A 22398-nucleotide genomic window follows, 5' to 3' on the forward strand; every position below is an offset into this window, starting at 1 on the left:
GGGAATTACCAGCACACAGGGAATTACCAGTACACAGGGAATTACCAGTACACAGCGAATTACCAGTACACAGCGAATTACCAGTACACAGAGAATTACCAGTACACAGGGAATTACCAGTACACAGGTGATTAAAAGTACACAGGGAATTACCAGTACACAGGGAATTACCAGTACACAGGGAATTACCATTACACAGGGAATTACCAGTACACAGGGAATTACTCGTACACAGCGAATTACCAGTACACAGGTGATTAAAAATACACAGGGAATTACTCATACACAGCGAATTACCAGTACACAGAGAATTACCAGTACACAGGGAATTACCAGAACACAGGTGATTAAAAGTACACAGGGAATTACCAGTACACAGGGAATTACCAGTACACAGCGAATTACCAGAACACAGGTGATTACCAGTACACAGGGAATTACCAGTACACAGGGAATTACCAGTACACAGCGAATTACCAGTACACAGGGAATTACCAGTACACAGCGAATTACCAGTACACAGGGAATTACTAGTACACAGCGAATTACCAGTACACAGGGAATTACAAGTACACAGGGAATTACCAGTACACAGCGAATTACCAGTACACAGGGAATTACCAGTACACAGGGAATTACTAGTACACAGCGAATTACCAGTACACAGGGAATTACAAGTACACAGGGAATTACCAGTACACAGCGAATTACCAGTACACAGGGAATTACCAGTACACAGGGAATTACCAGTACACAGCGAATTACCAGTACACAGAGAATTACCAGTACACAGGGAATTACCAGTACACAGGTGATTAAAAGTACACAGGGAATTACCAGTACACAGGGAATTACCAGTACACAGGGAATTACCAGTACACAGCGAATTACCAGTACACAGGGAATTACCAGTACACAGGGAATTACCAGTACACAGGGAATTACCATTACACAGCGAATTACCAGTACACAGGGAATTACCAGTACACAGCGAATTACCAGTACACAGGGAATTACCAGTACACAGCGAATTACCATTACACAGGGAATTACCAGTACACAGGGAATTACCAGTACACAGGGAATTACCAGTACACAGCAAATTACCAGTACACAGCAAATTACCAGTACACAGGGAATTACTAGTACACAGCGAATTACCAGTACACAGCAAATTACCAGTACACAGCGAATTACCAGTACACAGCGAATTACCAGTACACAGGGAATTACCAGTACACAGCGAATTACCAGTACACAGCGAATTACCAGTACACAGGGAATTACCAGTACACAGGGAATTACCAGTACACAGGGAATTACCAGTACACAGGGAATTACCAGTACACAGGGAATTACCAGTACACAGGGAATTACCAGTACACAGCGAATTACCAGTACACAGGGAATTACCAGTACACAGCGAATTACCAGTACACAGGGAATTACCAGTACACAGGGAATTACCAGTACACAGCGAATTACCAGTACACAGCGAATTACCAGTACACAGGGAATTACCAGTACACAGGGAATTACCAGTACACAGGGAATTACCAGTACACAGGGAATTACCAGTACACAGGGAATTACCAGTACACAGGGAATTACCGGTACACAGGTGATTAAAAGTACAAAACAGTTTTGAAAGATCATTTCATTTGAAAACTCCATCCCTCCTCCTTTACCCCTTCTCCCCAACCCCTTCCGGCCAACCTCCCAATCCCTCTCACCGAGACCAATGCGCTTTCCAACGGATGAGTCTTCGTGACATCAAATCTCGGATCCGTTGTGAGTGTTTTTGCTGTTGAAACGAAGAATCGTCCGTTTAGGAAAACTGGGGAAACATCTCACATTTCCATCACAGATTTCCTCTCTACCTTTTACCTGCTTTCTTCCACCCGGAAGTTCCAAATTACATAATGTACCGTAGCCAGTTTTACCCTGGGTTGGTGCAGTAAAGGCAAACTTGTTTGACAACGGAAGTAAAGCATGCGGCAGAGGTGCGTGGAACCAGACACAGGGATCGAGATAATTCTACCAAGGTGCATTTTAAACGGGATAACCAAATTACATGTCATGCATCCAAACATCGCCATGCTTAACGGCACTTTATACATTTATTTGTTTTTTTAAATAAAAACTCCTAAGGTTAAACTAATTTGTTTGATTGTTTTTTTGTTTGTTTTTTTGTATTCTTTTTCCCCAACCATTTGACCAAGTCAATGTTGCCCTCTTTCAGCGATGCATGAAAGTAGCACCTGCACGTTGCACGTGTCAGGTCCTGCTCGCAGAGGTGCACGTGTGGCACGTGGCTCCGGGAAGCCCCTACAGGATGGAGCAGAAAAGCTTTTTCTCCCGGTAGGGGTTTTCGGAGGTAGGCACGGGGGTAACGAGCGGATCATCCTTGGCATGAGCCTCGCAGAACGCCAACAGCTCCAGTGACGCCTTCGACACCTGGCCCGCCGAACAAGGGATCAGAAAGGAAGTGCTTAGTCGGGCAGATATTTCTTTAAACCGTTTATTTTAAAGTGACGAACGGAACGGTCAATACTGTATTTGACAAAATGTTACACATGGTGGGAGTAAATACGTGTATAAGGGATGGGGAAGAGAATAGAGAAAAGTAAGGGAAATGCGAGGAATTTGGAGAAGATTTCCACGAATTAAATGTGTGTCATATATTCATTGCCCTGAACCATGCCCAATGGAAACATTCTCAACCAGAGAGTTCGTGGAACACATGACCCAGCGCTGTCTTGAGAAACAAGGATGTGAGTGGGGCCTGCGAGCAGCAAACTTGATTGGTTGAGATGATGTAAAATGCAGTAATATTTAGTCCAACTACTGCTAAACGGAAAGCTTCGAAAATGTTAAAAAGGCGATTTGTGTTCTACAATGTTAATGTATATAATAATTCAATCAAAATAAGATTAAGATTTTAAGGTTGTGGAAAACAATTCGGAAGTTTACCGCCGTTGATGCAGCGTCTTTTACACCACCTTATTTAACACGTTACATTAGTTATTCACGCTTGTTGTTTGTGTCCTTAATGACGTCCTTAAAACGGGAAGTTTCCACTTTAGAATGATTTTCTATTTTGTTTGATTGCCGGACAAACAGGCAGCGAGAGAATAGATAATGATGTCAGTTCTCTCCGTGTGATCGGGACTAATTCAGAGCCAAAGTACTGCTAAACTGCAGGTCCGTGTTCCGATTCGTGTTCAAAATCTAACAATTTAAATTAAGTTGTCCATCGATCATAAATTGACGTTTGTGGACAGACAAACAGACAGACGGAAGTGAACCAATTGCTTAACCCTGGTTTTCGCTTTGCGTGCACGGGCACATGGACTGGAGTACCTGGCTACTTGTTGCATCATTTCAAGGGATCTGCTTATTCTCCTGATCCATCACCTCTGCAAATAGGGAAGTAATGTAGGATTTGCCCAGGGCAGCCGGACGCAAAGCCCAACTTTACTCGTTTATAAAGATATTGTGGGATATTGGGGCACATGAAAAACTTTTGTGGGTGGTAATTGGTCTTTCTTCTGTTTGTAGAGTAGTGAACAAAGTTTGTGCAGCCCTTGTTAAAAAGCAAGAAACTGATTTATCATTTGAGGAAAAGAATCGTTCATCCAAGAAGTTTGCACATCCAAGGTCTCAGCACTACCGTATGCTCGAGTGGACTGCAGAGGAAGGTATTGCGCCATCACAGCTTCCTATAATTAATATGTCCACAGAGTTGAGAGGGAAGGACGTCACTTTCATCAGTTCTTCCCACCTCTCCAAGTTGAGGACTCAAAATTGGGAGAGTCTACCAGGGACCTTGGCCTTGTTCCTCGTCAAAAAGGCATCGATGGCCACGTGCTTGGAGTCATTGTCATGTTGTAAATAATAACTGGACCCGTTACTTAATTATATGACAGTGGACCTGCCTACCCCCATATTTTGTGTATCATTTGCACGAAAGAAAAGAAAAGATGACTGGCTGATGCATTGTCCCTCATCGATGAGAACAGGAAATGAGAATTTCACCACAGCACCAGGACACGATGACCTACTCTTTTCACATGTCCCAAGGGCAGATGGAACGGTCGGCTTCACATCACTCCGAAGGACTTCATGCTTAACGCAACACCATAACTGTGAAGAGCACCATGGTGATGATTTATATCTGTGGAGGAAATTAAAGCCAGACCGCTCAAAGGTGCATACTCCACCTCTGACCTATCTTCTGACCCCTAGCGCCGTGTTCCCAGCACTTAGCTGTGTTCAAATAGATGGCTCTACCTCATACTGACAAAACTAGGGCAAACAAGGACTGACAAAAAAAAGGGACCTCATACAACAAAGGGCTGACAAAACTAGGGTTTCCTCGTGAGAATGATCTACAATATGGATGTTGATTTAATCTTTGTACAGTGACTATAGATCGATAACAAAAAGCCTTTGAGCAGAAATGTGTGATGAGAGCGACTGGCCAAACAAATGTTGATCAAGTGGTTTACCCCCTCGCTCTCCGAGATCCTTTGCACGGAGTGGTTTACCCCCTCGCCCTCCGAGATCCTTTGCACGGTGTGCTTTACCCCCTCGCCCTCCGAGATCCTTTGCACGGAGTGCTTTACCCCCTCGCCCTCCGAGATCCTTTGCACGGAGTGCTTTACCCCCTCGCCCTCAGAGATCCTTTGCACAGAGTGATTTACCCCCTCGCCCTCCGAGATCCTTTGCATGGAGGCAGCACAGGGCATTACATTTGATTATCATGGAAAATGTGTTTCTTAAATGTCCTGAGCAGTTCTCAACTTAATTTATTTAAAATTTAGAATCCTTCAAAACTGTTTGGTTTGCCTTTTCCTACTCTTCAAGCAGAACTTTTCCTCCTCTTCATGCAGAACTTGCCTCTTGTCATTATAATAGTTTAGGGATAGGCTCAGAATCTAAACTTGGAGAGGAAAGAAAGTTGGAATGGGAAGTAGAATGTTCACAGATTCCAAGGCTGAATTCTGATGAGGCCTGACACCCACAGGGCAGGAATCAGGCCTGTCCAAACAGGGATAAAGTACTTGGGAAGATGAGTTAGTTGAAAACATCCTCTCAAAAAATTCAGCCAGTTGGCAAATGAAAAGTTCACCCATGTCATGTGATTCAACAATAAAATGGACATGCTGTGTCACTCAGCAGGAAGGGAGGGGGAAAAGGGAAGGGGAATGCTATATTGAATAAGGTTGGGGGGGAGAGAGAAGACCATTGTGGCAGGGGATTCAAAGGGAAAAATCTGGAAGAGGACGACCCAAAAGTTGCACCATTTATTGTACATAAGGTGATAATGGCTCGTTAACTAGGTGTAAAGGGACACACCTTGATACGGTCGATGCTGGCTTCCAATTTGAGCTGTTCCACATCTTTCCGGGCAGCTGCGATGCCGGCCATGTTGCTGCCACTCATGCTTCCAACCTTCTCAACAATGCCAGCACACCCTTGGGCTCCACTGAGCAAACGATTTCACTTGGAAGCTTGGCGATACCACCTTATGGCTCCTCTTCGGCCTGCAATCGGGGAAATGAAAGCACCATGAACTAGGACAGCACTCGGGAAGGAGCATACCTCCGCCAAGGTGGATAGTTTACGTTTTGGATCCCACTGATAGGCCAGATCTGGATTCGGGCTTGAACCAAAGTCTAATCGCTTGTTCTTGTCACCTTTAAGCAACTTTGTGTAAATACGTCCACACCTTTTTGAGATATTGTGTTTCTCGCTTTTGGCCCGATCTCTCAATGGTGAGGAATAACTTTTCTAAATTCATTGATCCGGATCTTCATCAAAACTTAATCATTTCCTCTGTCACACGCCCAACCTCTCCACCAAATTTCGTCCAAATCTGTCCCAACCTTTTGAGATATCTTGTTCATGACAGACAAACAAACAAACACAGGGATGAAAACAAAACTTCCATCCACCTTTGGTGGTGGAGGTAAAAACAATTTGCTCATATTAAACATCACAATAATCATCTGGCTCTGGGGTAAATGGATCGATGTAATCAAATCATTGCCAATGTCCATTTTACCACATCAATAACATCAAGACGTAATCAAAGGATTGTAAAGATCACAGACATTTCATTGCAAAGATCAATTTTTAGCTCACTTGGACTTTAGCGGGTGACCACTGCCTCAAGCAGTGTTCGTAGGTAAGTGAGTGAGTGAGTGAGTCCATAAACACTTCGGTCATTATCGCTTGAACCAAACACACAACGTGGATGAAACTTGAGCACAACCTTCACCACCCGTGAGGTACTAAAGTTTGTTTACGGCGTAAAGAATATCAGGGCCTAAAAGGGGGTGGGGTGGGGGGGGGGGTCTGTGGGGGTTTGAGTGACTGTTTCTCCTGATCCAGCATCCAGGTGAGTTTCGGGACCTGCGGTCCGATTTTTATTATTTGGAGTAAAAATATTATTGGGTGATTTAGTCATTGCAATGACCAACCCCTCACCCATCTCTAGCCCCCCATGCACAGGTGCTGAGGCACAAGGTAGAGTGGAACCTCAAGGGACGATGGATTAACAGACGGAAAGTGGAGTAATGGGGGAAACTGGAAGACAAGAACGTACAGAGGCGGTACGACAAATTGAGTGAAGAAGTTGCAAATGAAAGAGGAGCAATGGTCTCAACATATGTGCTGAAAGCTCAGAGGTAAAAATTGGAGAGACCATGGAGGTGCCTGTGTCCAGCAGGTTTGTTATGGTAATAGATGAAAATACAAAGATCTTTCTCAACAACAACAACAACGTTTTAAAAGAGAAAACGCTCTAATTACCAACCGCGACTACTCATTACTTGCTTTCTTCCCTCGCAGCTTAACTGGGTATCGTGGCATTCCCTACTTCACCACATCCACACATCCCTCTTCTGAAACCTTTCCTTCCATCCTTCCTGGTTCATACAGTCCCTCTTTGATTTGCACTTTCCACAGCCATACACTTCACTGAACCGCGCTTTGCCGAGACTCAGTGTAAGCGCCTGTGAACCCCTCCAAACCCTCTCGGCTCACTTCCCTTTCTCCAACTATGAACCACCAATATTAGAGGAATCCATTCAAATGTCATGAATCTCTGAAAGTTTGTTTTTGGTTTGGACATTGTTCTTGATTAATAATAAAAAGTTCCTTTCACAGGATGTTCCCAATTTCTCATTCTCCACCCCTGGCTTTCACAGGCCTGACCCTACCCCAGTGGTGCTTTCACTGTTTTTGTTAACTGGAACCGCCACAGCCCATGCTTCGCAGGAACCTTTCCTGACTTTGCAGAACATCTGGTTATGCATTCCTCCCTGCAAATACCTAACGTCTGCGTGGTGTCTGTCTTTCTCTTCTTTAACAACCACAATTATTCCCACGTTCTTGTGAGATTGGCATGGGGAGGTTTTTGACCCAAGTCTTAAAGTCTTAAACGAACCGGCTGGTTAGGCCTACTGCTCAACTAAGTAGTTAGGACAGGAATTTGGAATTTGTTCGTGCACTGGCAGCAACTCGCCGGCTCTTTGTGAAGGACACCTGTGGGATCTTTAACGTCCACCACGTTAATGTTGGCAGATGGGAAGCCCAATTTAACGTTCATTCAAGGGATGGCACATACAGTGATGAATCACCCAGCCTGCGGAACACCAGGATGACAGTTTATAGCTGGGCCAAGATTCAAACCCAGGCTAGACATCTTAGCTTAGAGGTGAGTGGGTGTACCTTGAGGCCATCCTGCCAGCCCATGGTATCTAAAGCTTCCATGGTGCACTCATCACCCATATCATTATTTATTAAAATAATGTTTTACCTCTGTCATTACTACTCAATTTTCTGTGAATGTGAACCTCGTAATGGCCGTTCACCCCAGTTCTTTCTTCCTACTCTACAGCAATTACAACTGCCATCCTGCTAGTTGGCTCGCACTTGGCTGTACAACAACCAACAACAGCAGTGCTAAGGCTTTTTTTGTACACATAGTTGAGGCTCCTGGAAGAGCTCGTACTAGTACACTGAACGGACAGATATTTTATCAGGACACAACAGGACAGAGGAAAGTAGAGAGAGGGGAAACACCAACAGCAGAGCTGAAGGTCAAGATCGAGGCAGACTTGGATAAACAATGGGTGTGGGGAGGAATGGGGGCTGGAGAGGATGCATTGTGTGGACAAGATGGATACAGAAGAAAACTCAGGAGAGAAAACTGGAAATTTGGAAGGAGGAGGGATTGGGGTGGGAGTTAACTAGGATAGAAAAGATCATGGTTTGGGATTTGGGGATGATCTGATATGGTGGTGGACAGCTGTCTTGAAGACCTGGAGTGAAGAATGAAATTGAAGAGAATGAAGAAGTTGGTTCCACATGTGGGGTAAAGGAGGAATGAATGTGTGGAGGTGAGCATTGATCCTGGATTTAGGTAGTTTCACCAAAAGGGGGTTGATGGTGGACCGTGTGTGCCCTGCAGAAACCTGAGGGGAGTGGGAGACAAATCACGGAAAGAGCAGAGGTTTTAAGACCAGAAAGGAGGAAGCAGAAGACCACCACCGATGTGCCTATGATGGCGAACTAATCGACTCGACTTCAATGCGGGAGATTAAAATATTCTTTAAGGCCTTGATTTTCGTAGCGTAAAGCTCAGCCAGCTCAGAGGGGAGAACAGTACTCCATCAAGCTGCAGACGAAGACTTTACAGTTGGATAGAAGTTCACGTATGTCAAGGAAGGACCTTGTACGACGGAGGATGCCCAATCAGCGACTGCCTTTGGAAGAAAACTTTGATGAAATATGGTTCGCTCACGAAAGATCATGGCTGATAGTGAGACCCAGGAGAATGACTTAACTTCCTCAAGTGAATTGTTGAGGAAGTAGATTGAAGGGTTTGCCAGATGGTACTTTTGCAGAGAGATGGTGAGAGTGTGAGATTTGGCAAGATTGAAACACATATTCCAAGTGTTTGACCATTTTGTAATTTATTTCGAGGTCTAAAGAGAGGGAAGAGGCTGCGGCCTTCCTGTCTGGAGGATGAGGGATGTCATGGCAGAGGGTGCAGTTGTCAGCAAATAGACAAAGGGGATTTTCCATGGAGTCAGAGATATCGTTGATGAAGATCAGGAAAAGGACCTGTCATTGCTTGACATGGGGCAGAGGAGATGAAGAATTCCATGAATAGCACATCGTATGATGCCAGACTGTATCAAAAGCATGAGATATGTCCAGAGAGAATGGTGGAATGACCTGGACTGAAACCAAATTGGTGATCCGAGGTAAGGTTTTCGGAGGAAAGGAAGGATTTCATATCAACTGCGATGATGGATTCTATGACCTTGCTGATGACTGGAAGTAAGCCGGTAGGTCTGTAGTTAAGGCGATTCGTTTTTGCACCTTTTTATGTGATGCAGTGTTGTTGTATTTTCAAGCAGATGGAAGATGACCTCGGGCAAATGGTAGGGTGAAAAGGGCAGAGAGAGGATGTGTGAGAGGAGCAGAGCAAGATTTTAGGACACATGAACTGATGCCATCCAGTTCAGTATCAGAATCAGAGTTGAAAGAACCTTCTCCACCTTTTCAGGTGCAAATGATACAGAGTGTAGGAGCAGTCAGGTACGACAGGGAAGGATGGGTACTGCGAGTGAGGGATTGGGGACACAATATTTGGAGTGAAACACAAAATTGAGGCATTCAGCCTTCTCGTGAGCGGAAGTGGCTATGATGCCATTTGAAGAGAGGTCAGGGATGGAAAGGGAGCATACTCCAGAGACAGACGTAACAAGGCCCCACCAGGTTTTAGAGGAGGGAGACAAATTTGAAAGTTCTTTTTGAGTTTGGACAGATGTTGTTTTCTGGACACACTTGTGGCGGCATTTTTGGAATGCATTGAGATTGTCTTCGGTCGGATTAGCCTTCCAGGAAGAGAAGGCAAGTTGGTTCTGAGCAACTGCCTCACCACAGGATTCAGTGTACCATGGGTGGGATAATTGAAGACGACATGGGAAGAATCTGTGCATGAGAGAGAGCAGGTTTCTGTGGAAGAATTCCCAGGTTGAGTTAACATCAGCGGCAGTAGATATGGGAGACCAGTCCTGAAGAGAGCTGGCTGCTTGCAGTTCCTGCCAATCTGCTTGAGTGGACTGCCAGACACGCCGGCATTGAGGCAGCTTTGAGAACAACGAGAGAGAGGGTGACCTTCACACGCACATGATCAGGTGAACCAATTGGAGCAGAGAAAGAGGACACATTTGCAGGGAAGTTTGTCATTTTGTCCAGAAATGAGGATTTGCCATTGGGAGAAATCCAGGTTGGAAAGTTCACAGATTGAGTCAGTCCCATGAAGTCACAGAATTCCTTTGCTGAAGTGCCACGGCAGGTGAGAGAGGTACCCACACCCAGCCAAGTTGCTTGGTGACAATTTAAATGCCCACAAAATCCCCACTAAAACAAAATGAAATGTGTAAGAGAGAGATGTAGATTGAGTCGTCACTGTGAGGGGGATGGCACAACACACAGACAAACAAGAGGTGGGAGCAGCTGGTAAATCGCACCCAGAGGTACTCTTGGGGGTTTGGGGTGTAAGATTAGTACAAGGACAGTGAGAAATTGAGTTGTTGATGTGAAGTGCAACTCCACCACCGGGGTGTGGTTCAGACATATCAAATCAGAGGAGATCATAACACTAAGGAGTCGGGGACGTCTTGTGGGAGGAAAGATTCTGTTAAAGTTAAACGGATGATGTCCAGTTTATGAGTAGCGGCCTGGATTGAGGGACCTGTCAGGTTGGAGGTTGCAGGAAGGACTCTGTGGGGTTGTGGGGAAAGATCCAGTGTGTGGGGTTTGGAGGAAGGATCGAGATGGTGGGGTAAGGAGGGATGAATAAAGGTGGGGGGTGGGGGGGGCATGAAGCTTTGAGGGGAAATTGTGGGGGTGGATGCTTAATCTGATTCCAAAGTCCCAACTTTGACAAATGGAGATTAAGATCAAAGGGAAGGGAGATGAGATCTTTTGTTGAAAGTATAGAGAAACGTGGAGCTATAAGTGCGGGAGGATGGTTGGTGAACTTGGTGGACCGAATATGCTTGGTTGGCAAAAGCTTGTGAAGAAGAAGAAGAAGATGAATACAAGGGATTGTTTTGAGGAAGTAGAACACGTGGAGCATTTCTGAAGGAGATGCAAGGTTTGAGATGCATTTTGTTTTAATGCTTTTAAAGGAAGAAAGGCATTTATATTTAATGGAGATTCAGTTTGGAGACGTTGATGTTTATAAAAGGGGGGAGAACAGACAGAAAGAAATTCAAGTAGAAACGAGATCGATCGTTGAGATTTAGTGCGTGAAAGATTTTTTAAAAATGATTTTTTGAAGTGAGGAGGAGAAATAGGATGATGTTGAGAAGGTAGAAGCATTATACTTGAGGATAGGCCGTGTGAGGCCTTGAACAATATAAAACAGGTAGCAAAAACAACAAACAAATTTACATGAAATATTGCATGAGATACAACAGCGACAACAATATACAACAACAACGTACAAGATGTCGCACTGTGCGAGTTCATGGGTCTGACCCAATCTGTGAAGTCCCATCCTAAATCTCTGTCATTACCAGATTCAGGAGGTAAGATGTTCCATTGGCAAAGTTTTCTCCCAACCTCTTCCAACATCACCCTCCCCGGTCTAGGTAGAATTTCACCTCCTCTAGAATCTGACCGACCAAAAATAACAAGGGTTAGCATGAGAAATATCCTTGAGCCCTTGGCATGGATGGAGGCCCGACCTTGAAAATGGTCTCAGGTATAAAACACAAACTTCAGAAATCTTAGAGGGTAATGGAGTGTGATATATAAGTGGTATAAACTGTAAAATACATTAAGGGTGGTGTATTTTATTTTTTCAGAGCATTTAGCCTCTGCTTTTTATCATCAGAGTCCACATATCTTGAATACATCAACTCCAGTATATTTGATTTGACCGGGGGCATCATTTGATTTGACCGGGGGCATCATTTGATTTGACCGGGGGCCGTCATTTGATTTGACCGGGGGCGTCATTTGATTTGACCGGGGGCGTCATTTGATTTGACCGGCGGCGTCATTTGATTTGACCGGGGGCGTCATTTGATTTGACCGGGGGCGTCATTTGATTTGACCGGCGGCGTCATTTGATTTGACAGGGGGCGTCATTTGATTTGACCGGGGGCCGTCATTTGATTTGACCGGGGGCGTCATTTGATTTGACCGGCGGCGTCATTTGATTTGACCGGCGGCGTCATTTGATTTGACCGGGGGCGTCATTTGATTTGACCGGGGGCGTCATTTGATTTGAACGGCGGCGTCATTTGATTTGACCGGCGGCGTCATTTGATTTGACCGGCGGCGTCATTTGATTTGACCGGCGGCGTCATTTGATTTGACCGGGGGCGTCATTTGATTTGACCGGGGGCGTCATTTGATTTGACCGGCGGCGTCATTCGATTTGACCGGGGGCGTCATTCGATTTGACCGGCGGCGTCATTCGATTTGACCGGGGGCGTCATTCGATTTGACCGGGGGCGTCATCTGATTTGACCGGGGGCGTCATCTGATTTGACCGGGGGCGTCATCTGATTTGACCGGGGGCGTCATCTGATTTGACCGGGGGCGTCATCTGATTTGACCGGGGGCGTCATTTGATTTGACCGGGGGCGTCATTTGATTTGACCGGGGGCGTCATTTGATTTGACCGGCTCCTTCCTCGTGTCGTCTCCAGATGTTTTGATGCGGTTTTTAAAGAAAGTTCTTTGCCTGAGCCGATTGGCTCGGTAAGATTCATCTTCAATCTCATCCTGATCCAAAATTGATTCTGCTGGGAAATATATCACAAAAGCCTGCTCTCATGCACAGGTGTGTCCTGTTTCATCTGCAGCGATCCTATATAATGCTCTCATGCACAGGTGTGTCCTGTTTCATCTGCAGCGATCCTATATAATGCTCTCATGCACAGGTATGTCCTGCTTCATTTGCAGCGATCCCATAAAATGCTCTCATGCACAGGTGTGTCCTGCTTCATCTGCAGCGATCCTATATAATGCTCTCATGCACAGGTATGTCCTGCTTCATCTGCAGCGATCCCACATAATGCTCTCATGCACAGGTGTGTCCTGCTTCATCTGCAGCGATCCAATATAATGCTCTCATGCACAGGTGTGTCCTGTTTCATCTGCAGCGATCCTATATAATGCTCTCATGCACAGGTATGTCCTGCTTCATTTGCAGCGATCCCATATAATGCTCTCATGCACAGGTGTGTCCTGCTTCATCTGCAGCGATCCTATATAATGCTCTCATGCACAGGTATGTCCTGCTTCATCTGCAGCGAAACCATATAATGCTCTCATGCACAGGTGTGTCCTGCTTCATCTGCAGCGATCCTATATAATGCTCTCATGCACAGGTGTGTCCTGCTTCATCTGCAGCGATCCTATATAATGCTCTCATGCACAGGTGTGTCCTGCTTCATCTGCAGCGATCCTATATAATGCTCTCATGCACAGGTGTGTCCTGTTTCATCTGCAGCGATCCTATATAATGCTCTCATGCGCAGGTGTGTCCTGTTTCATCTGCAGCGATCCCATATAATGCTCTCATGCACAGGTGTGTCCTGCTTCATCTCCAGCGATCCTATATAATGCTCTCATGCACAGGTGTGTCCTGCTTCATCTGCAGCGATCCTATACAATGCTCTCATGCACAGGTGTGTCCTGCTTCATCTGCAGCGATCCTATATAATGCTCTCGGCTCTCGTACATAGACCTGCGGCAAGGTCAGAGCTATGAAGGAACTTCCTTTCTCAATATGGGTGGCAAACCTGACACCTCCACTCATTTGTTCCTCTTTTGTTTTACACCTCCACTCATTTGTTCCTCTTGTTTTATACCTCCACTCATTTGTTCCTCTTTTGTTTTACACCTCCTCATTTGTTCCTCTTTTTTTGACACCTCCACTCATTTGTTCCTCTTTTTTTGACACCTCCACTCATTTGTTCCTCTTTTTTGAACACCTCCACTCATTTGTTCCTCTGTTTTTCACCTCCACTCATTTGTTCCTCTTTTTTTAGACACCTCCACTCATTTGTTCCTCTTTTTTTGACACCTCCACTCATTTGTTCCTCTTTTTTCAACACCTCCACTCATTTGTTCCTCTTTTGTTTTATGCCTCCACTCATTTGTTCCTCTTTTTTTGACACCTCCACTCATTTGTTCCTCTATTTTTGACACCTCCACTCATTTGTTCCTCTTTTATTTTACACCTCCACTCATTTGTTCCTCTTTTGTTTTACACCTCAACTCATTTGTTCCTCTTTTTTTGACACCTCCACTCATTTGTTCCTCTTTTTTTGACACCTCCACTCATTTGTTCCTCTTTTTTTGACACCTCCACTCATTTGTTCCTCTTTTTTTGACACCTCCACTCATTTGTTCCTCTTTTTTCAACACCTCCACTCATTTGTTCCTCTTTTTTTGACACCTCCACTCATTTGTTCCTCTTGTTTTTCACCTCCACTCATTTGTTCCTCTTTTGTTTTGCACCTCCTCATTTGTTCCTCTTTTGTTTTACACCTCCACTCATTTGTTCCTCTTTTGTTTTACACCTCCACTCATTTGTTCCTTTTTTTGACACCTTCACTCATTTGTTCCTCTTTTTTTGACACCTTCACTCATTTGTTCCTCTTTTTTTAACACCTCCACTCATTTGTTCCTCTTTTTTTAACACCTCCACTCATTTGGTCCTCTTTTGTTTTGCACCTTCACTCATTTGTTCCCCTTTTTTAAACACCTCCACTCTTTTGTTCCTCCCTCACCTCCACTCATTTGTTCGTCTTTTGTTTTACACCTTTACTCATTTGTTCCTCTTTTGTTTTACACCTTCCCTCATTTGTTCCTCTTTTTTTAACACCTCCACTCTTTTGTTCCTCTTTTTTTAACACCTCCACTCTTTTGTTCCTCTTTTTTTGACACCTCCACGCTTTTGTTCCTCTTTTGTTTTACACCTTCACTCATTTGTTCCTCTTTTGTTTTACACCTCCAGTCATTTGTTCCTCTTTTGTTTTACGACACCTCCACTCATTTGTTCCTCTTTTTTTTACCACCTCCACTCTTTTGTTCCTCTTTTTTTGATACCTCCACTCTTTTGATCCTCACCTCCACTCATTTGTTCCTCTTTTGTTTTACACCTCCTCATTTGTTCCTCTTTTGTTTTACACCTCCACTCATTTGTTCCTCTTTTTTTGACACCTCCACTCATTTGTTCCTCTTTTTTTGACACCTCCACTCATTTGTTCCTCTTTTTTGAACACCTCCACTCATTTGTTCCTCTTTTGTTTTACACCTCCTCATTTGTTCCTCTTTTTTTAGACACCTCCACTCATTTGTTCCTCTTTTTTTGACACCTCCACTCATTTGTTCCTCTTTTTTCAACACCTCCACTCATTTGTTCCTCTTTTGTTTTATGCCTCCACTCATCTGTTCCTCTTTTTTTGACACCTCCACTCATTTGTTCCTCTATTTTTGACACCTCCACTCATTTGTTACTCTTTTTTTGACACATCCACTCATTTGTTCCTCTTTTTTGACACCTCCACTCATTTGTTCCTCTTTTTTGACACCTGCACTCATTTGTTCCTCTTTTTTGACACCCTCATTTGGTCCTCTTTTTTGACACCTCCATTCATTTGGTCCTCTTTTTTGACACCTCCATTCATTTGTTCCTCTTTTTTGACACCTCCTCATTTGGTCCTCTTATTTGACACCTCCATTCATTTGTTCCTCTTTTTTGACACCTGCACTCATTTATCCCTCTTTTTTGACAGCTCCACTCATTTGTGCCTCTTTTTTGACACCACTCATTTGTTCCTCTTTTTTGACACCTCCCCTCATTTGTTCCTCTTTTTTGACACCTCCATTCATTTGTTCCTCTTTGTTGACACCTCCACTCATTTGTTCCTCTTTTTTGACACCTCCACTCATTTGTTCCTCTTTTTTGACACCACTCATTTGTTCCTCTTTTTTGACACCTCCACTCATTAGTTCCTCTTTTTTGACACCTCCACTCATTTGTTCCTCTTTTTTGACACCTCCACTCATTTGTTCCTCTTTTGTTTTACACCTCCTCATTTGTTCCTCTTTTTTGACACCTCCACTCATTTGTTCCTCTTTTTTGACACCTCCACTCATTTGTGCCTCTTTTTTGACACCTCCACTCATGTTCCTCTTTTTTGACACCTCCACTCATTTGTTCCTCTTTTTTGACATCTCCACTCATTTGTTCCTCTTTTTTTACACCTGCACTCATTTGTTCCTCTTTTTTGACACCTCCACTCATTTGTTCCTCTTTTTTGACACCTCCACTCATTTGTTCCTCTTTTTTGACACCTGCGCTCATTTGTTCCTCTTTTTTGACACCTCCACTCATTTGTTCCTCTTTTTTGACACCTCCATTCTTTTGTGCCTCTTTTTTGACACCTCCACTCTTTTGTTCCTCTTTTTTGACACCTCCACTCTTTTGTTCCTCTTTTTTGACACCTGCACTCATTTGTTCCTCTTTTTTGACACCTCCACTCATTTGTTCCTCTTTTTTTGACACCTGCGCTCATTTGTTCCTCTTTTTTGACACCTCCACTCATTTGTTCCTCTTTTTTGACACCTACACTCATTTGTTCCTCTCTTTTGACACCTCCATTCATTTGTTCCTCTTTTTTGAGACCTCCACTCATTTGTTCCTCTTTTTTGACACCTCCATTCTTTTGTGCCTCTTTTTTGACACCTCCACTCTTTTGTTCCTCTTTTTTGACACCTCCACTCATTTGTTCCTCTTTTTTTGACACCTGCGCTCATTTGTTCCTCTTTTTTGACACCTCCACTCATTTGTTCCTCTTTTTTGACACCTACACTCATTTGTTCCTCTCTTTTGACACCTCCATTCATTTGTTCCTCTTTTTTGACACCTCCACTCATTTGTTCCTCTTTTTTGACACCTCCATTCTTTTGTGCCTCTTTTTTGACACCTCCACTCTTTTGTTCCTCTTTTTTGACACCTCCACTCTTTTGTTCCTCTTTTTTGACACTTGCACTCATTTGTTCCTCCTTTTTGACACCTGCACTCATTTGTTCCTCTTTTTTGACACCTCCAATAATAAAGGGAACATGTCCTTCAATCATGGAAAATCTCATTATCTCACCAAGTCACTCCAGAAGGATCATCAAACCCACCCACCTGTCTATTTCCATGGTCAACCACTTGCAGAGGTTCACTCTATACAACTTCTAGGCTACACTATCAGCCACGACTTCCACCGGGCCAACCACACAGCAAAGCTGCCCTCCAGAGCCAGCCGCAGCCTGGTGTCCTCCATCGTTCAGCAATTCATTGGAACATCATACATACTTGCAGCTTGCATGGATTTTGTCCGTAGTTTAATGGAGTACAGCTCTCCCCTCTGGACTGGGGCCCCAAAATCACATCGGTTTTTCATGGATTCTGTGGAATATGAGGCTCTTCTCAATATTATTACCTGCACCCCCGAAGGTGGACAAAGGTTATGATTTCACCCCTGTTTGTCTGCTTATTTCTGTCTGTGTCAATCGCCTACAGGTCACAATTTTAAACCGATCTAAACGAAACTTCACCAAATGGTCATAAGGGAGAACCTATTTATTTTGAGGTCAAAAGGTTAACATAGGGCAAAGGTAACCAGCTTTGTCAGATTTCCAAAGTCCTCAATTTTCATCCGATCAACTTGAAATTAGAAGAAGATTTGCATATCAGGTCAGTGAATTCAACCACCAACTAATTTTGAGGTCAGCATAGGCCAAAGGTCAACTTTGTCAGATTTATAAAATCCTCAATTATCATCCGATCAACTTGAAATTTGAAGAAGATTTTCATATCAGCAAACTGAATTCAACCACCAATTATTTTTAAGGTCAAATTTGTTTTAGGGATTTCACAAGTATCGTGTTCTGCATGACATCTTTCATGCTTGTTTGCTTGTCTGTGAGCAGGATATCTCAAAATGTTGTGGACTGATTTGGACAAAACTTGGTGGACAGGTTGGGAGTGTGACACGGAAGAATTGATTCGATTTTGGTGAACATCCGGATCCGATAATTTTTTTTGATTCTTCACCATTGAAAGATGGGGCCAAAAGCGATATATATATAGCACGATAACTAAAAAATAGCAATAACAATATAAGGGTTATGACAAAACTAGGTGGATGAGTTGGTTAGGTGACAAAAACAGGCGGATTCGACTTTTGTTCAGGTCCAGATCCAGATCTGGCCCATCAGTGGGATACAAAATGTAAACCCTTCAGCCTGGTGGAGGTATGTGCTCTACCGAGTGGTGGGAGCATCGTGTTCAACATAGGCCAAAAGTGTCATATGAGATAACCCCCCACTCCACACAGTATACCCCTCCCCCCCCACTCCACGCCGCACTCCTCACCCCCCCCCCCCGCACTCCTCACCCCCCCCCGCACTCCTCCCCTTCCCCCTGTACTCCACACCGCACTCCACCCTCCCCGCACTCCCTCCCCCGCACTCCCCCCTCCCTGCACTCCATCCTCCCCACACTCCCCCCTCCCCGCACTCCCTCCTCCCCGCACTCCTCCTCCCCGAACTCCCCCCTCCCGCACTCCCCTCCCCTGCACTCACTCCCCCGCACTCCTCCCCCCCTGCACTCCACACCGCACTCCCACCCCCCGCACTCCCCTCTGCACTCCCCCCCCTGCACTCCACACCGCACTCCCCTCCACCGCACTTCCCTCCACCGCACTTCCCCCCTGCACTCCCCACCGCTCGATCGGCCATCCCCTCTCGCTAGAATTCTCGTGACGATTCGTGCATCCCTGGTGCCCTTATTCGGTACGAACGGGACAACATGAAGAACCATACATACCCTCCTCCTCCTCCTCCTCCTCCTCCTCCTCCTCCTCCTCCTCCCGTCGTCGTTTTCACGTCCTCGTAAATAAGTACGTGCCGTGTGCGTCCGGACCAGAAGAGGCTGTGGGGAGCACAGGGCAAACGGGCAAGAAAGGGTTGTGAGACGAGAGGCTGGATGAGGGAAGAGGGAGGGAGACGGGCGGTGTCATGGAAAGATAAACGGAGGAAACGAGCTACCCGTGGATTAAAATGCGGGATTGGTGAGATGACTTTGTTTAAGATATGGAAAACCCGATCCGAAATATTCCTGGATTAGCGTGACGTCAACAGGAAAACGTATCACATGCTATCTATAACGGTACACAAGGAGGAAGGAGAACATGAGGACGACTCGTTATCAATGAAACGAGAGAGGAGACGCCGCCGTGACGTCACCTTGCGGAGAGGAGACGCCGCCGTGACGTCACACCTTACGTTATCGAGGGAACCCTTCGCGATGCCGCAGAGAGACGCGCACCGGCTTAGCCACGCCTCCTCGAGCCAGCCTTCCCTGGCCCCGCCCCTTCGGTACAGATTTTTGGGGTGATTTGTTTGTTTATCTCTGCGTCTCTATTAGCCTACTTACTATTAGACGGAGACTTAGCAAAAAAAATCGTACACTTTGTGATGCAAGTATGAAACTTGGTGCACGGTTACTATGGCCCATAACAGTTTATTTCAAAACCGGATTTGACCTGTGGTGGATGCGGCAGACATTTCCCAAAATGGCCGACATGGGAATTTTCAATGTGAAATATATTGCCTAATAATATGGATACGAACTTAACTTTGGTGTTTTTTCCCGATGTTTTCCAGGCCAAAGAATCCAAATATGACAAAATTTTCAAATTATCTTGTGTCAAACATTTTCTTTTCCAATATGGCCACCATTCTACGTTGAAATATATAGTTTTCTTATTATCTCGGCTCAATCTAATGATGTAGACTTGATTTTCGTGTCTGTACTAATGTTTTCATGGACAAAGAATCCAATAATAACAATATTATTCACGTATTCTAGGTATGACCCCTGCAGTCCCTCCCAATATCTTCGTTATCTGGCCACCATATTCTATGAATTGTAATTGGTGACAATTTTAAATATCCTCTTTTTTTTGTCATCTGATAAAATGTGAGTGACAACATGGTAACTCCTCACATCCTGTAACTGTTGAAGATCATCTTATCATGGTGATGATGAGGATGGTATATGAGAGATTAAATGGTGCGTATAAAGTTAGTGTCAATGCTTCTGATTTTGAGAAATCTTGAGTGGGGGATCATGACATCATGACATTTGAATTGATGACCTTGCTGAAATCGGGGTTTCCGTGTTTTCCCACTCGTTGGGCCACCTTGCCCGATGGGTAGGTTAAAATGGCCCCTGAGAGGGAAACTTCTCAAGGACCTATATGTCAGTTCATATGAGCAATGTTCAGTTAAACTGCATACATGTTCTGAACATGGACATCAATCATAACGTAAATATAACATGTAATTAATTTACCCAAAACCACTGATTGTCACTATAAGACTTGTTTTCTCTTAGGGTGGCCATCTTGTGATACTTTCCCTTATATTAATGTTTATTTTTCTACTTTTTTTATTCTTCAATCGATATTCGAAGTTTTTTAACGAATTTTTATTCTTCAAATCAAAGTCGATGGATCAATAAAATTATAGTTTGGATGTGGGGATAGAGCTTCTTCGTGGGGTTAGGGAACTCATTTGTCTCTCGACCCCGGAATATGTTAATTCTGAACTATAATACGAAACATTTTTAAGGGGAGTTATTTTACATCAAAGAAAGTGTTATGGATTCGTCGCTTCCGCCTTTGTTGTTATTATATACTGTTCGGATTTTTCGTTTCAGGTAATATTGTGGTTTAGATTTCTTTGTGAAATGGAGATGACTTTAGTAAGAGATAAAAAGAAATGTTTGTGGAGGAAAAAGGAAAACGCGGCAAAGAAACCGGAAGGAGGAGGAGGAGGAGAACAGCCTTGAGAGAGATACAGCCGTGAGTCGCATCGAGACTGCGAGTGGACTTTTTTGATATTGGTTGCGAATGAGTTGAGGTTTCCCGTGAAAGGGATTGTGCGACATCGTCATATTGCGAGTGTAATTAAACCTGCGTCTCAGGGTTTATCACCAAGTGTGAGTCGTCGTTGGAGAAATCAAGACCCTCCATTATGGGCATATACGCCATTTTGTCCTCGAAGAAGAAGGGGCATCTCGTCGTGTCGCTTGGTTCATCTTGTCGTGTCGTTGGGGATTTCCATATCAACCTCACCGTGTGGAGCACCGTTGGTTTACATATCGGCTCCATTCCCATATCGACCTCTCACCTCGTAACTCCTCGTCCGCCACCATGCCGATACCTGCCTGTTCACGTCGTTCTGCACGACTTCAACGAGCATGGGGATCCGTGCCGGACTTTGGGGAATGTTACATGCCACTCACGTTTGGCATATCGTGAGTTCATTGCTTTGAGAGCATTGGGGAATGATGGTACCATCATATGTACTGTATTGTTCATTTCATGCAAGTGACATTTTCATTGTATTTTCTTGAATAGTGTTATCATTGTGTATGTGAGAGTTCTTAATAGTTACTTGTTTTGTTCTACAATTGCATTGGTGTGGTTTTATCATGGTTTATTAGAACACTCAAAATAACAAATCTTTCTGCCGCGTTCCCGCTCTAGATTCTGAGGTGCACCGTGACCGGGGTTTGGGGAGGTAATACGTAACATAAATTCAAGATGGTGTTTGTCTGCTGGATCGAGTGTTGGAGTTTCGACAAAGTCACTGGTTAAAAACCTGGGTTAATTTTGGTAAGAGAAAAATGGATTTAAAAGGACTATTGTAGATTGATGCTGTCTTTGGAGGAACTATGGAGTATTTTTCTGGTTAAAGAAAATGACTGGTGGGGAATGAAAAAAAAACAAATACAACAATATATTTTTTGGGGATAAATGTTAACAATTGCTATTATTGTAACTGGGAGATGATTATTGATGTTATTAACAAAATATATGATGAGGTGTAATTTAGTTGGTAATTACAGATGTTTACACACACACTGTGTATATTTTATGCTTGTGTAACTATAATACATATGTACACACACACACACACACACACACACACACACACACACACACACACACACATACTGTGTATATTGTTATGGTTGAGAAATAAAAGGAAACCCCGTTATGTATGTCCTTTTTAAAAGAAATGCCCTACAGTTAATTACACGACAACACGTAGCCTGCATTAGTCAGTTATTTCTTATTAAATGTAAAGATGTTTGAGCTGAATGCAGTTGAGCTGAATGCCTCAACTCTATGTTTGCCTCTAAATCTTGTGTCCCAAACCCACCCCTCTCTGTACCCACCGTACCCAGTCGTACCCAGCTGCTCCTGGACTCTGT

The 22398-nt window shown here is 44.1% G+C and overlaps 2 protein-coding genes across 2 annotated transcripts in view; both read right to left on the reverse strand.

The window, feature by feature from the left end:
* Positions 1-2032: 2032 nt before the first annotated feature.
* On the reverse strand, positions 2033-11696 carry LOC137418652 (guanine nucleotide-binding protein G(I)/G(S)/G(O) subunit gamma-2-like). The gene is made up of 3 exons (XM_068104752.1): positions 11610-11696; positions 5362-5549; positions 2033-2457 (listed from the first exon to the last, which is right to left on the reverse strand). The coding sequence occupies exons 2-3, from the start codon at positions 5446-5448 to the stop codon at positions 2329-2331; spliced, it is 216 nt and encodes a 71-aa protein (XP_067960853.1). The 5' UTR covers positions 5449-5549; positions 11610-11696; the 3' UTR covers positions 2033-2328.
* A 7283-nt stretch (positions 11697-18979) lies between these two features.
* The window catches only part of LOC137412320 (FERM domain-containing protein 6), a 125953-nt gene continuing 122534 nt past the window's right edge, over positions 18980-22398 (reverse strand). The window contains exon 14 of the transcript XR_010981469.2: positions 18980-19044. The gene's annotated coding sequence lies outside the window, so the exon portion shown is untranslated. The remainder of the gene's footprint in view (positions 19045-22398) is intronic.

This window comes from Myxine glutinosa, chromosome 9 (assembly GCF_964187855.1).
Source record: "Myxine glutinosa chromosome 9, kmMyxGlut1.1, whole genome shotgun sequence".
NCBI lineage: Eukaryota > Metazoa > Chordata > Myxini > Myxiniformes > Myxinidae > Myxine > Myxine glutinosa.